This window comes from Lepisosteus platostomus, chromosome 7, assembly GCF_059453375.1.
Source record: "Lepisosteus platostomus isolate fLepPlt1 chromosome 7, fLepPlt1.hap1, whole genome shotgun sequence".
Classification (NCBI taxonomy): domain Eukaryota; kingdom Metazoa; phylum Chordata; class Actinopteri; order Semionotiformes; family Lepisosteidae; genus Lepisosteus; species Lepisosteus platostomus.
This window is the reverse complement of record NC_142617.1, coordinates 61,257,465-61,274,331: the sequence shown is the minus strand read 5'-3', so window position 1 is coordinate 61,274,331 and position 16,867 is coordinate 61,257,465. Positions and strand designations below refer to the sequence as shown.

The 16,867-nt window shown below is 38.1% G+C and overlaps 2 protein-coding genes across 6 annotated transcripts in view; both read right to left on the bottom strand.

The window, feature by feature from the left end:
- The window catches only part of vps13c (vacuolar protein sorting 13 homolog C), a 96,913-nt gene extending 83,927 nt beyond the window's left edge, over positions 1–12,986 (bottom strand). For 4 of the 5 annotated variants that reach the window (XM_088641587.1, XM_088641588.1, XM_088641589.1 and 1 more), the window contains exons 1-4: positions 12,781–12,982; positions 8,982–9,025; positions 7,782–7,824; positions 864–959 (exon numbers count right to left, since the gene is read on the bottom strand). In XM_088641587.1, the coding sequence (XP_088497713.1) occupies positions 864–959; positions 7,782–7,824; positions 8,982–9,025; positions 12,781–12,880 (283 nt within the window). In that variant the 5' untranslated portion in view covers positions 12,881–12,982. Of the gene's footprint in view, positions 1–863; positions 960–7,781; positions 7,825–8,981; positions 9,026–12,780 lie in introns of all 5 variants that reach the window. The other variant, XM_088641590.1, reaches the window with a different exon arrangement.
- Positions 12,987–14,793: 1,807 nt separating this feature from the next.
- c2cd4a (C2 calcium dependent domain containing 4A) lies at positions 14,794–16,643 on the bottom strand. The gene is made up of 2 exons (XM_088641586.1): positions 16,494–16,643; positions 14,794–16,287 (listed from the first exon to the last, which is right to left on the bottom strand). The coding sequence occupies exon 2, from the start codon at positions 16,252–16,254 to the stop codon at positions 14,914–14,916; it is 1,341 nt and encodes a 446-aa protein (XP_088497712.1). The 5' UTR covers positions 16,255–16,287; positions 16,494–16,643; the 3' UTR covers positions 14,794–14,913.
- Between the last annotated feature and the right edge of the window lie 224 nt (positions 16,644–16,867).

The window sequence follows — 16,867 nt, the reverse complement described above, 5'->3', positions numbered from 1 at the left end:
TTTTAAGAGCTGTGAACAGCAGGGCACTGCTATCAAAGGTATGCTTATAGCTTCCAAAGGTGGTAAACTTCTAACTTTCTGTAGATTCATGTTACTGAATAAGTCTCTGCTGAACAGGCAGATGGGCAACATGGACTCAGGCCATGTGAGAGAAGATACGTACTGAGGGGAACATGAGGTAGGCAGAGTAAATAAGATGAAAAAAAAAAACAAAGCCTAAAATAAAAGAATAAAAAAAGATCAACTTGTTGAATTTACAGCAACTTGGCACCATTGAGTATTTTTGTAGAATTGATTTACCTTCAAAGTAAGCAGTCCACAATGACTGAAATCCCCTCAATGCCATCAGGTGACAAAAGCCAGTTTCAATAATAAGCCACATTGAGACAAAATGTTCACAAACAGGTGCAAGAAAGAGTGGGTAGACAAATCATGGCAATTGTTAGATGTACTATGTAATGGCACAGCTTTTTTTATTTCTAGGAAACAAGAGAACCTGCTTTGTAAATACGCTACATGTGGTTCAGGCCTATAGTAGCAGCCACTATCAGCTCAGCATGGGCTTTATCAGTCAATGCTATAAAGAGGGTTCTTATTGCACATGTTTCACACGTGCCAAACCACACACTGCAACTCCAAAAACAAAGGAAAATGTCACAAAACACTTGAAAATACTGTATATTCAAGTAGAAGTACAGTACAATAATGAATGAATCGATTCATCAATTTACTTTTCCCAGTTAAATGGCACAGTACAGCTGTACTGAGAAATAGTGTTCAAAACCTCAGACCACTCAATTCATTTTCAGTATTGCAAACCAAAAGGCTGCAATACAGAAAAATGACACCCAGGAGCCACTTACTTGCCCCCGGGACGACGAGCAGAAAGAGGCCCTCGAGCGTCGCGACCACAGCCTCGCTGTACAGGTTCTTCCAGGGAATCTTCAGCGTCAGCTTCCCTGAAAAAAACCCAACCACTTAATATCTCTCGCTGCTGTGTCTGTCCGGGAAGTGCATCGTTCCTGGAACGTGATGAGCAAAAAAAAAAAAAAGATTATATAAAGTTCTTCTTCAAGAAAAACAAATACTTGTCTCGAGACCTCTCGTTAGAATACCAAGATCAGCCTCAGCTACTTTATCTGTATTTAGTTATGGTTAGGAACACCTGCTCTTTTTTTCATTTACAGGCTTAAAACGGACTCCGTGGCCAAGGAAAGGGCACTTCAGCAAGCAACCTTTTAGTCAAAACACTCACTAGTTCACACATTATGTAATACCATAAAATGTCAAAGAAAAGCAGACTTGGAATCTGACAGTTTAAACCTGGTAGACAGCTTGTTTTCTATATGTCATGGTAACGTATCATTACCAGCTTAACATTTGGTGCATATAAAGTCAAATTACACAGTATGCAATGTATCCTTTCAAAGCACCATTCAAATGCCACAGTGAACACGAAGCTTTTTCTGATCTTCTGTGTTGCACTAGGTGAGCTGTGTGGTCCTGTTTTCCTTGGTAAATCCAGCACTATTACTGAAGGGTAGTTTAGCTCTGGCTATATCCAAATACCATGAAAGACATGTTGAAACCGCTTTACTGTAAAGTCCTCATGGCTTCACGATGTGGGGGACAGTTAATTCGCCTGTAAGGCCATGTCCCCAGAAGGGATTGCAGCAGACAAAATCTAAATGTGCAGACCTAAGCCAGTATGAGCTCCGGCTCAGACTGCAATTAATGGGGTTGCCCAGCAACCCCCCCACAAGACTTTCCTGAAGACTGGATGAATGGTTTTATCTATTTATAACACTTGCTTTGAGCAAATTTACTTTTCATGTTTAATTTTTTTAATGGTGCAGGAGGTCTGCTATAGCAGCTCTGAAAGTCCATCATCTAGTCTTATTAGGGCTGCCTAGCCTGCCTGAAGGGTAGGCATTTTACGGCTTTTATCGGATTTCAATGACATCACGGCTCACCAGGCAGGAGCAAACTGGCTCTCAAAGTCAACAGCTGTGAACGTCATACAATTAGGCAATTAAGGAGCTTCAGGCTGTCTTTTGCTTAGAAATAAATGATGGTGAAGATCAATATGCTTTTGTGCTCTCCTAATTGAGGCTCTTCCTTCATGTCACTGAAATCTGGTACTGAGAGAGGCGCTCCAATTTCTCACAGATTTTACAGGACAGAAAGTGATATTCTGTCACCACTTTATCGTAAGAGATGTCTGGTCCAGCTAAAAGTGCTTGTACTGGAAGATGCTATGGCTGAAAACCCATGTCATATTTGTTCCAGGTACTGTACAGCTCTCAAGCATACTGTTTGCGTCTAGCAGACAGTAAGAATGCTTTATCAGTTAGCATCAAAATAAACTGTACATGCACTGTAAATGGCATCGATTAACAAGGTTGTATACAAACCTACACACAATGAACCTGAATCTAATCACATTGCCCACAAAACACAGATAGAAAACCTGTGCTGTAGACTAATAACCTAGTTAGACCTGCTCCAGCCCCCATTTCTGTGAGACATTCTGCTGCTTATGGCTACAGCATAATAATCTTATTTTCTAGATGTTGTTTTTTGCAGTCTGGAAACAAAAAACTGATATGAACTACCCTTCCTGCTGTATCTATCTGAAGAAATATACAACATGGAAAGAATCCTCTCAGTGAAGACTCCCCTAACCCAGGGACAAGTGAATATCACCATGCATCAGATCCCTGATGTGATATGATGCATAACCCTGGAGGGATGCCAGAGGAAGTAAATGGTGGCGGAGTTTACCTCATTCACAAAATGCAAAACAAATGCTTATTCTTCGGATTTTCTAAATATTAGATATATTGTAGAATACCAACAACATAAGAAAGAAATGGTTGTAACTTCATTGCACTTGACCCAATGTCTCAAGTCAAACTCCATCAACCAGTGATCAATACTCAGTCTGAGCTGTTAGGGTCTAACAATTCTCCTTCTGGAGAACTCAGAATTCATTCAGTTGCTGAACTCATGTTTTTAAACTTCAATTAAATAGGTTTACCATTTTTACAGACAGTATTTAATTACAGCTGATATTTAAGACACACTCACAAATTACAGTTTTTTTAATGTGAAATATTCTCTATTATGAGCATATCAACAAAACAGAACCTGTCCTTCCAAAAAAGACCCACCTGGCATTAAACATGAGCAAAATACTCAGACCATGTGAAGAAACAACGAATAGCTTAGGTCACACAAATTAGATGGAATTTGTAACAATAGATCAGAAGAAACTGAATCTTAGGGCCAAATCATATGAACTAAAAAGAAAAAACTACTGATGATTAATCAGGGACCTCAGCAATAATACATTAATTATATGATATGTGTGAAAGTAAAGATCTAAAAAAATCCTTGTTGCACTAAAAACCATGATTAAACCTAAATGTTATGAGATCTTTCATCCTTCACACTTCATTGCAAGCCGGAAGGAAAAATGCAAATATGCAGTATAATTATTCCAAAGAAACGCTTGGAAATTTTAAAGTACAAAGCTTCTTCGATGTTCAAGATAGGCTTGACACTGGGACAGAATGACCTTCAGATTGTCTTGACAATATGCATGTGCATACAAATCCACACAAGAAACAATCAAGTTTCTGTAGTGCAAGGAAGTAATTGTATCATGGGTTTGCACTGGCACACAATGTTATTCTCAGGGTCAGATTGTGCTCCACAGTCCACAGGCAGATTAAACAAATATTATTCTTTTCACTTCTTAAAATAAATCATGTGTAAAAACCTTTAAGGGCCTGATGATTTTGTTGCTTCACGTATCACCAAGTTTTACCTCAAAAATCTTGTGTAAATTCTCAAAATGAAGCAAAAGGATTAAAGTAAATAAACTGATGTTTCTAAACTTCAAGACTAGGATTCTACCTATTCTAACTGAAATAATATTCCTGGAAAAACATTCAAAATATAAATTTAAAAAATGTTATTAAAAAGCTCTTACTCTGCCTGACACTAACATTGTGTCAGGAAAACTTTCTCAAAGTCGGAGACTATAAACCACGTAAAGACAAAACTTCTGAGTGTGCTTATTTTACTCTTCACATGCGCTTAAAGGAAAACCACAAAAGATAAAAAGTCATGCGAAGAGTACTTCAACAATTCAACTAAGGAGATAAAAAAATTGAGCTCATTATTCAACGCCTATATGTAGCAGCTACTGTGCAAATCTGCTTCATGCCAGTCCAGGAAATGCCACTAGAAGGTTTTAGAAGTGAAAATTAAATTAGTTGAAATGAGAGCTCAAGTAATAAGCCTAAAATCCAGGCAACGTCGCAAACCAGTTTAATCACAACTAGATCAAAATTTGTCAAAATTAACTGGTCCATTAAAACACCAAGATGTAAAGTGTCCAATTATCTACAACAGAAACAGTAAAAATCAAACAGAGCTTGGATTAAAACAGAAACAAATATTGAAAAATACTAATCTCATCATATATTTGTTATCCTCATAACAGAAACAAAAATATTCTATGAAGGCATCATTCTGCACCTCGAGGTCTAACTGCTCATATCAGCCTACATGCCCTTCTTGCATCAGTTGTCTCCAATGTATTAAGATATTCCAGAAAATAAAAACTGAAGGTTGTGTTATATGTTATGCCAAGGCCTGATTTCATTCTGATCAGACTCTCAAAATTAGAACAGAACTCCAACAGATCTTTTTTGATGAATGATACTACAGTAAATCACCATTCTTTGGCAGCCTTGACCAATGAGAGCTGCACAATACAAAAAGAGATTCCCAGTCAATAAAATGAGTTCAGGTTTTGGCAAAAAAAAGTGGTGTCCAGTGGTCCATACAGATTCAAATTGAGGTTTACAGTAAAGGACTCTGTTGGAGGGCAGCTCTAGGTATGAGTGTGTACGTGTCTGTGTGTCTGCCCTGCAATGGACTGGTGTTCCTTTCAGGATGTACCCTGCTTTGCTCCCGTTGCTTGCCAGGAAAGGCTCTGGCCTCCCTACGATCCTGAATTGGAAGAAGCATTTAGAAAATGGGTGGATGGACCCTGTTATATTGCTCAGTATCATTCACACTGACAGTATCACTGTGTGCATTTAGGTCTTCGTAATAATAGAACAATGGCAAAATCATAAGGGGCTGTTTCTTCACTGGAGACAGATATACATTTTATGCATCATTAGCATTAGTCGCAAGAAGTCACAAGTCACTTCTGTCAAGATCCATTAACCTCTTGCTGGAAAACCAAAACAGCCACCTGCCCTCCTTGTTCATGAGCGTTTTGTACCACTGAAGCAAAGCAATATGGGTATCGCACGTCACAACATTGTGAAACAAGATGTGCACACAAAAAGAAAAAAGAACTAATGTCATTCTGCTCACAGAAATTCAGAAAGTCAACTCACAGGAGCAGCTGCTTATTATGCTACCCAGGGATTTTTTCACTATCAATAAGAATTGTGAAATATTAAAAAATATGAATGTAGTATACTGATGATAGCTGGTAGCATAAAAGGGTAGAGGTAAAAAGTCACAGTGTTGAGACAGCAGGTTTAAAAATGTACAGCATGCAGTCCAACTAGTCTTAGTCACTCCTGTTAGAAGACACTGAAGGATATTGTGTGTTGAAAAAGAATCTTTCATTTGGAGAGAAACAGTTTAATTACACAAGCTTATAAGACACCGGAACTATAAAAACATGAAGATCTTCCAAGAGTCCATGAGCTGCTGTAATAAAATGAAAACAAATCGGTGCACAACACCGCAAGCTAAATAAAGCCGATTACAGCACAGCAAAAATTTTTAATACATCTCAGAACATAGGCCACATGAGCATAAAACTCTACATCCATACACAAACTTTTCTACAATTCTGATACACAAAAGCTTTTGAAAAGCAGGAAAACAGATATTCCTGCTCATACAAATGTGGTCTAAACTATTCAGATGAGAACATCCCCTTTTCTCGAACTTTCATCTTACAGACTGTAAGAATTCAACCATTAATGTGCCCCCAACCATCAAAAACTTAGTATTGTGCTTTATGACCTGTATCACATTTAAATTGAACTGATCTGTCTATGTTTACATTTGTCTATTTGTCTATGTTTACATTGCAGGGCATCAACTCTGCATTTTTATGCATATTTGATTATAGAGTGCATTTTTATGTTCTGTATTGTGTACTGTCTCTCATCATCCTGCATTTTAATAATCTGTACTGTATATTGTCCATTCTGGTCCTGTATTTATATTCTGTATGTTATTGTCATGTGTCAAATGTCTGCAGCAAAGCTGTACCAACAACGATTTCCACCGGCCTCAGTTTCTAAGCTATTAAAAGATTTTTCCATTCGGGACAGATACAGTACTTGAAAAAACACAACAGATGAACAGAAAAATAAAGCTTTGTAAATTTCTGGTGTACATACAATTTTCACAAATTTCTTCTAATAGGCCAGAAACACCAATCTGTTTGGCAAGGTTCTAGAACAAGATTTTGACCTCTCTCTTATCACTGCAATAGCAAAGCCACACACCAGAGAGAAGACAAAACACCATCTTTGTGTATGCATCTCTCTCTTAAATGACAGAACTGTAACAACTTTCCAAGATTTACCTGAATCTTCAAACAACACGAGCAAAACAATAAATTGAAGTGCACCTGAGATCGCATCTGATCATCATGATTTCATTCATCTGATTCCTTTTTTCTATTCTTTCAAATATCAGCTTACGTGGTAGTTAACTCTGAAAGTCTCTGGTATGAGTTGGTGTTCAGAGTGGCCTTTTAACATAAACAGTGACACTTACATGGAAAATAATGGCTTAAAAGAAACAGCTACATTTTTTAATCAAGTGATTTTAAAATGACAATGACTGCACTGTGATATGGTTCCTACAGAGTAAGAAGTGTACATCTTACTGCTCTACAATGTTCTGGAAATACAGTACAGTGCTGTTGAAATTCTAATAGAGATTTCTCTTCTAAACATCTCATTTGGCTTTTGAAAAAAGAATGAAATGAAATGTATGGAGAATAAAAGGTCATGTAAAGAGTGCTGAACATCACTGCATTCTTAAAAAAACAGCACTACCACTTCTTTTCTTTACATTTTATGCTACCTATCATCTTCAGTATACTACATACATATTTTTAATATTTCACAATTCTTATTGATCGTGAAAAAATCACAAAAGAGATGTACAAAAGGCAGGGAATGCACTACAAATATAGACGTCAAAATTAAAATTAAAGATATTCTCAAAAAGATATTGTCTCTTTCAGCAAGGTCGATACGGACCATCACGTTACAAATGTACAGTGACCTTCGAAAAGCTCACAGCAGGAAATGATCAAAGAACAATCTACTGTACATTTGTTGTATACTGTACACTGAAAGTGAGTCCATTATGGCAATATACTGTACTGTAATCACACCAGAATAGCCTTGAATTTTCTCATGACAGGAGTGCAGCCTTTTGGTATAGCAGAATTCTCCACTGCTTGAGGTGGTGGGTGACCCGAGTACTGGAACATTATGAAGGATCAGGATCCACTCATAGCAGGGGAAGAGCTAGACACACGTTGTCACTATTTCACTTGCGGACTTTGACAATGTTAATGTTAACCAAAGGGGAATTTCATTTCACTGGAAAAAAGTTCCAATGTACTTATTATGTGTAGTGCTGGTATTGTGTGACCAAAACTGCGGTCTGTACTTGTCTAAAATCTGTCAAAGTAACAGGACAGCCATACTCACCAATCTGCCCGGCCTTAACTTTGAAGGGAACATCTAGCTCGCTCTGTAAGAGAAAATAACCAATATGAAGTAATTAAATAATAACAAGGGAATTAAATATCATGGTCATGTAACAAAAAATACAAATCAAAGGAGTGTTATTTTAGCTGAAATTTAGTTATACTAATATAATAATCTCTATAGGTATGAAGATCAAGGTTGCAGAGCAAAAGCCTGTTTTATGAAGGACATTAATCTTTCACGTTTTTTTGCCAAAATGGAAGGCAAAAAGACTGGCTTTAGCAATAATCCCTCTAATTAATTTTCCAGAGCCACTCCATGACTTGTATTCAATATCTGACTGGCAGTGATTACAGCACTGATGCTCCCAAGACCACTGATCAACTCAAAAGCAAGCCTACAGCTGAGTCATTCACTCCAGAGTGTGCTCTCAAACAATCCCACTCCCACTTTACATCAGCAATGTTATCCTTCTCCAGTTAATTTATCAGGCTTTTTTAGTGTTCTATTTTAGGACCTCTGAGCAATACAGGTAAAGCTGAAAAACCTATCACAACTACAGTGAAATTCATGACTCAATTAACCAGAAGTTTCCCCCCACCCCCCCAGACTGACATTATAAAAGAAACCATCAACTCTATAATCAATAATTCATTTATGGTACATAGACCAGACCCATTAGTAACAATGGGTCTATAGTAACCATTTATTGTTGCATGGTTGTTGGAACACTGCTTGACACGTACACCTTCCGATCACCGAGACCACAGATGCCTTGTAAGCACATTTCAATCACATGGCATTTCCGTTGTTCTCAGCCACTGACATTTACACAATTCCCTGCATTTCTCATTTCCTTAATACACACCTAGGTTAGCTTTCCAAAAGTGACTTCAACATGCAGGCTTCATAAAAATTCTACATCATAACCGTCTCAGGTTCCAGCTCTGCTTCAGAATCTTGAATTAACACCGAAACTAGGGTTGCCTTGCAGGAATACTGAGTCATAACCCTTTTTGTGCAAGAAGCCTTGTGACATATTGCATCAGACTATAAAGAGATTACTTTGTATTAAGTTCTAAGAGTGGAAGGAATGTGTTTTGCTTCCATGCGGCAACAGTGTAATGAATGTAAAGTGAGTTTTTTTTTTCCCAGAGAATGCACTTTCACACACCCATCACTTAAAAACTTGGTACTTACCAAGGCATTTTCTTTAACTTTAAGGTTTTCAAGAACCACATTACCTGCAAATAGAAAAAGAGTAGTTTATTGGCTTTATTGCATGTACTCAACAGACCCTACTGCAGTCTTGTCATGAAGAAACTATTTAAAAGGTCAGGATCAAAGTACAAAGTATATTATCTTAGGCACACTGCATATAATGCTGTTAAAGGTATTTCCATTCATTTAAAAGTGATTATAAACATCCCAGGATCAATTATACAATCAGAACAGTTCTGGAAAAATCCATACCCATATACTGGCTTTGTGAAAAATACAATAATAAAAAAACAGTAATCACCTTATTACAGTTTACAGAGCATGATAATCTCCTATTCCATCCATAAATTGCCTTAACTTCAATAATTAATGGGGATTATTCACAGTAATAAGTATTTTCTTTCACATTTAGCTTTGCAGGTCGAAATTACCACCTGATAAAAGAAGCCCTCTTAACCAGCCTGGACCATAACAATTAAATATTACAGTCCATCCTGCTGTAAAGGATCTGATCTCCACAGTAAAACAAAAGCAGTTTCACACAGCATGTGCCTAACAACAAAAGTTTCTATCACAAAATGACTCCCACCATACAATAAGATGCTGCAACATATATACTGTATTTATATGAAACTTCATGACTATTTTCCACCAAACACCTGAATTATAGAAATGTATTAGACCATCAAGGATAAGACCTCTACATTGTTTTACTCAGGTTTTTCCAATGTAATCTTTGCAGCACTTGCCGACTGCATTATTGAAATCAGCTCCAAAGGTTGGTCTACTGACATAGAAGATTGCATGTCTGCACAGTGACACTTCGACCACACCCCTGACTGGTTAGAACATTGTAACAATTTGCATTACACCCAGTGTGACTTTGCTGTCTTTATCAGGTCTGTCCAGCATACATTGACGGTAGAGAGATTGTTGGAGTGCATTATTCAGCACCACAAAGACACACTGTCATCTCTAGACAACATTTTTGACAGATAGACCACCTTGAAATCACAGAGATAGCAAAGAGGCAATCTTTATTACTCAACTGGAGCATGGTTGTATTTTCACTGTTCTTGCATTAAATAAATACATGTCTTTTTAAATGGCTACTTATACACATGTTTAACGCATGCCAACCTATTCTGATAATATTAACTCAGAAATCAAACATTGAGACTGGTATTTTGTTATCCCAAGGGATGAAGCTAATCATACAATCACAAAACCTTTCTGCACGCTATTTAAAAATGACAATAACATTATGCATGTGTCCAATCAACTTCTGAAATAAACCTTTAAAGACTGTTGCATCTTCATTGTGCACAGATGAATAAAACCTTGTACTAGAGGAATAAATATTAACTAACAATTTAATAGTTGCTTAATTAATGAGGACATTTTAATCTGTGGGCAATCACTATTAGACAATGACAAGGTTAGAATCATGTTAATTTGTAAAGAAAATTGTCCACACAGGTTTCTGGTGTCCATGGTTATTGCTAATCACTGTGAAGGTAGAGAATATAACAAGCTTAATAAAAGCAAAAGACAAGACTTCTCTGAGTTCACCAAGTGCTTTACTTTAAGCAACACTAATAGGGATATTTTGTTTAACTTTTTAGACCAAAACCAAACTGTTGCATTAGCAATTAGAAGATAATGGGTGTGCAGAACCCAAGTTAATGATTTAGACCCGATTTCAACCATGCACAGATTGTGAAAGCAACACAAATAATGATGAGGTAAGAGCGGTTTCAAAAGACATGACCAGTGGAGACCTGGGTGAATTTGTGGTAGATTTTTCTTTCTTCTTTCTTGTTTTACAGAATTGTCTTCAATAATTTAAACCAATTTACCAATTCTGACAAGTATTATCAGAATCAGAAAAGGGAAAGAAACACATCTTCCCTAAGAAAAGTCAATGATATACTAGACATTGCAACATTCTTACTCTTAATGTACTGTAGCTCTGTCAATGTACAGCATAACAAGACAAACCAGTCTAGTTTATCTAGGGATTTATGCAATACACTGTAAACTTTCTTCCTCTAAAAGCTCCACTGTGTAACATTCATTTTCACTACTGTAGGAGTTAATTAAAAGTACAAGAATTCAGTAGTAGAATAAAGAAAACAGTATACTGTTATACTGTGGTTGACTGAGTCATTTCATTACTGAAGTGGAGAAAGAAGAATGAAGATACTCAGTACCTGAAGTTAACATTTTTGCTAACAAAATGACTGTTTCAATGGGATTCTTGTAGGAGGTTAATAACTGAGGAGAAATAGCTAGCAACCAACATTTTAAAACTGGCCTCCATGACCGGACCTGAAAATGTTTAAAGAATATCTGTATAATACAATCCATGTGAAGGAAAAGAAGAATAATGATTGTTTTACCACTGTCTAGTTATACGTCAATATCCATGACACTGAAACACCCATGAACATCAGCAATGTCAGGTGTGTCTCTGCACATTAATGTGCTTGAAACGAAATTACTGTCTCACAGGGAAACGGGTCACAATTTTGGGACTAGAGTCCATCCCCAAACATATATTATTCAACTGAATGCCTTCTATTGTATTAGACAAAGAATAACAGATGACAAATATTTTATGGACAATGTCACAAAATACTGTCTTGATAGATATTTCAGACACTACAACATCGTATGAATGGTCTTAAAATTTCACCTTTTGCCATCTTTTATATACTGTACATTAAGTACATCAATATATCCAAACTTCTTTAGGAAAAAGCAGAAAAATTAAGTCTAGAAATACTGCCCAGTTATCCACCTGGTTATATTGGCTGCTATCAAATCCTATTTGCGGGATTAAACTCTCAAACACGTAGCATATTGACATCATCTATCATTACGTTTTCTGCACAAAAATACTTCATTAGAAGCTTTGTCTTCATCTCAAACTGGTTTTGTCACATAAGTGAGAGCAAAAAATAAAATGCTGTCGGCTCCAAAAGAACTGTGGACAATTCCACTCTTCAAAAATAAGTCAAGACAAGATCACTTGCCCTGGAGCAGTTGAGGTTAAGGGCCTTGCTCAGGATTCCTCTGCTGGCCACAGGATTTGAACTGGCATTCTTCCAGCCACAGGCACAGACTCTTAGCCACAGTGCCACCACTCCACCCAAGTTATACACCATAAAATGAAGTAAAATGAATTATATTTTTAATTAGAAATAAGAGGTTTCTTAATATTTGGATGCCAAAAAACGCAGACCGCCCAGGATATTTCAGTTTCTCATTTAGCATTATTTATAAACAAGTAGAGAAGAGATAGAGTATTATCAAATCTCACTTGTGGCTTATCTCTCACATGCTAAAGACTCCTTCAGAGGCGTTGATTCTGATTGAGAGGCGACGTACAGCATTCATCATTTTGACACTGAAAAACACAAACCTTGCTGGGCTCGTACACTGTGTACAGCACCCCCCCTTCCACACACAGCAGTGTAAACATTAATTATAGACGTGTACACAGCTGGCTAGCCGTATACTGTACACCTCAAATGCGACAATCAACACATCTGAACTGCGTTGAATAAATCAACACACTCCAAACTTAAGACTTAAGAGGCATTTTCGCTCGTCATGTGATGTGTTTTGTAATGCACCCTTGTTCGCTCAGCTGGCTACAACTGTCGAGACTGACATGTTTTGGCCCTGAACCATGAGAGTTACTTTCCTGATTCCGCCTTAATAGCAATAGCTACAAAGCAGTGAAAACGTTAACATGCACGCCGAATCCTACCTCCCCAAATGCCAATCTTCAGCTGAGACTTGTCAAGATTTTCCACATAGTCGCCTATAAACCTGTTTAATAAATCGCTGACCAGAGACTCAAACACCATGGTTAAACAGCGGTGCACCCTGCCTCCGTCTTAAAGAAGCAGCTGTCTCGATGCAGTCTGAGCAGCACAATCCCGTGATGCCTGGCTCATCCCTTTTGTAGTACAAGTGCTAAACCGAAAGGGTAGGATTTTCTGTAATCAACTGGTTTTGCCTGAGCTGTACAGTATACTGGCGGAGGACACCGTCTGCGGATGCAGTCAATCAGTGTGACCGCAGCGGTATTACGGTAATTCAGCCTGCGGGTGCAGTGGTCACCCTGACCTTTGAACCGACTGTCATCGAGCTGTTTGCAAAGGTTTGACAAGTTAAATGAAAACGATTAAGAGTTTTAAGCTAATACATTTATGGCGCTTATAGTCACTGCAATAAGATATCTTAGTGTGAACCCAGGTAAATGAGAAGTAATTAATGACTTAGAAATATTTTAATATATGATGTAATAATACATATTTAAGCAATTAACAGCGAAAGAGCTGGCACTTATCTAAAATTAATCTTTTATCAGATGTGGTTGTTTCGTATATTCAATACAAGTGTTATGCTGTGATACTTTATGTTCTGTAAATATGTAACCTTGGAAAGAATATCAGTTTAAGAAGAGGAAAATATAACATCCTATACGCTTGATTTCCTGCTTACTTCTTACAATCTTTAAATGTGTGCACTTTATGTTACTCGTCGAAACTACTAAAGTTTGTTAGTAGTTTGTTGAGAAGGCATAGCCGTGTAAATTAATATATACAGTACACCTGAAGACAGTTCTCACTGTAGCTGACTGAATATTCATGCACACCTTTCAGTTGTTCAACGTGTTTACGGCTCTTTTAAAACCGCTGAAGGCTTGCAGAGCTGTTTCTTGGTATACTGTTTCAAAGACATGATCACTTCCATACCGAAAACTGGAACGTGTTTTATAAAAGTGCACCCTCCTGTAGTTCCTGTTCAGTTCGGACACTGGATTTTTAACATCATTAGTGTAATTTTTGCTTCTGCTGAATGCTAATATTTTTACTATGAATACTATTTATTTTAGTTAAAATAATTTGTGGATAGAACTTTTATTTTATTTAGACGGAATTCCAACACACCTACAGGTAACACGTTTACGTTGTTCCAGTGGGAACTTCTACACTACGATCTCCCGATTTTCCATCTCATTGTTTACAGATTGTAAAGGCGACTCTTGATCATCTCTTTCTGATCCTGATGTTAAAATGCTCGTACTAGTAGAAGAGTACCTAATGATTCATATCAAATCACTTTCAAAATGTATCAGATTTAAATTAGTATTCAACTAAAACTGGAATACCAGAATTAGGAATATTACTATTCATATATAAAGATTCAAAATTCTGAACACAGTAAGTGTATTCCTCACATCACAATAAAAATACATCACATTTACCCATTTTGTTTACTATTCTACATAACCTTTTTAATTTGTAAAAGAGCTTTTGAAAGCACTGGGATATGTATATCTGGAATTATACCTGTAGGATTTACAGCTGTTACTTGAATGAAACTAAAGCAGTTTCAGTACTTCTTTAAGAAGGAATCCCCTAAATTACTTGCTCTTTACAGAAGAAAGAAATAGATTTGTTTTTACAATTAGTAAATGAATATATGAATCAAGCTTGCCTGCAATAAAGGAGACTGGATCTCTGAGAGTGCTGATGTTTCCTTTGACAAGGATCAACTTGTGCTGTAGTCAGGTATAATACACAATAGCCTTGTTTAGACTGTATTGTTTCTATTTGTAGGTTTACTGTATGTGGCTCACAAACTGTTTAAAGGACAAGGACATAAAGATGAATACAGACATTTATCGTGAAAGTATTTTGTTACTTTGTTTCTAATACAGTAGCTGTTCTGTATCGGTATGAGGAAAAAAGAACCACCCAACACCTGAGCATGTTTTTCAAAATTGCCATTTAATATCAAACCAGCATTTAGCAAAGTATAAAAGTATAAATAAATAACACTTTTTGCTGTATATACATATAAATAGTAAAAAAGGTGTCCTGTAGAATCATTATGCAGGTGAAATGCTGCTCAGAGGGAGCTCACAGTCTCCCAAAACATAATCTCTTTTCATACTTGACATTTTGTTAACAACTTTAAACCTGAGAGACCTGTAAGACAGCTCTTCTTCGGAAATTCCATCAAAGAAAAAGTCCTCGTTGAAAATAGGGTTCCGGCTTTTCCGGATCACAGTGCTGCGCTGCTTCTGGATTTTTCCCGGCAACAGAGAGATACTGACACTGCAGTTGATGCTTTTGGGATCCACGGACAAGGCATACAGTCCTTCTGCACTGATCAAGCGCACACGGAGCCTCTGATTCTCTGGGCTATACTCAGCAGAAAGTCTTAGGGTCCCATTTTTCCCCAGGGGTATGAGGCTTTCTTTCATGAATCTATCCCTGTAGTACACTAGGTCCATTGGGAAAATTGCAGGGGGGGTCAAGCCATAGGGACAGGGCATGGGGTCTATCAAGCCCTCAGATGCTCTTCTCAAGATATTTGGGCTGTTGTCTGTTGAACTCCCCTCGTCTGTTGACAAAGAATTGTTCCTGCACACTGTTGATTTCTTCACAGTCCTGGACAGCAGCTTCTCCTGGCTCAGTGCCTTGAACAGAGAGGATTTAGGGGGAGACCTGTTTAACATGGGAGAGCTGAAAGGGGAGGACTCTGTGGACGAAGCAGTGTCACTGTCCAATGTGCCCTGCCTGTTCAAGCTGAAACTTCTGGGGGAGAGCCTGGAAGTTATGGCGTTCAGGCTGAAGGTGGACGAGGAGATTTTTGAGTACGTGCTGGACCTGCCTCTGGGAAGTACCACTGGGATCCCACAGGAGCTGGGATCGTTGTGGAACAAAGACTCTTTTCTCCTGGTGTGTGGGCTTTCAAGCAAGGTGCAAAACCCATAGGAGGTCTGGGCTTTTGCAAGATGGGGCAAGGACAGTGCAGCTTGGGACTGTGGATCAGCATTGGTGCTCTCTTCGTCACTGTATCCATAGTCAAAGGGCATCTCGTCCACACTTTCCACCTGGATCACATGAGTGTTGACCAGTTCTCGGTGCTGGGGAACCTTTCCAGGACTGCCCTTTTCCGAAGAGGAAATCTTAAGGCTGGGAGTGGGTTTGTTCAGTTCAGCAGTCTTGAGGTCCTGCTGTGAGGGGAATTTCGGCGGTATGCAGAACTCGGGGATTCTGTCGGGGGTGATGATATTAGGGCACAGGGAGATCTTTTTGTTTTTCGCAGACGACATCTTATCTCCTCCAAACATGATGTCTCCGATTTTGAAACTGTATTCCGTTATGGGGAGAGACAGGCTTGTTCTTTCCACAGACACGCGGATTTTGTCCATCACCCACATGGGCAAAAGATCAGAGAGAAGAAGCGCACAAATCTGTAAAAGCAGAAGACAACTTGTGAGCATAAGTGCTGATATATAGCTGGCATTCTGACGTGTGTCATATATGAAATTATACAGCTGTCTTGCTGATGTGTAAAAAAAGAATTCACATAATTACAAAAATCTATGATAACATTAAACAATGAATCGGTTTATGTATAAACATAACTTTATGAGCAAAAACCAAGTCTTAAGCTTACCTTCAGAGATTTCAGAAATTCAGCAATGCGTCTTTAAAGACGGGTTTGCTGAAGAGTTACCATAAATGGTCCAGTGCTGTCAGAGAGCTTCTCAGCAGCAGGTCTTCCCCCACTTCAGGCTTGCTCAGGTTTCTGGTGTGCTGAGCGCTGCGGGCTGTATAAATAGGGCTGTGATGTCTGGAGCGGCTCCAATCCCATTCAAGCGCACCTCCCATGTGGAAGGAAGGAGCACGCTCTGGAAGGACCCTCCCCCTTTTCCTAGTAGACTGTAGTCATGGAAATGGTGAAACCACAACAGTACTCTTCACGGGCATGAGCATGCCTCATGAAAAAAAAAAAGGTTAAACAGATAAGCGATGGAGAAGGTAAACTGC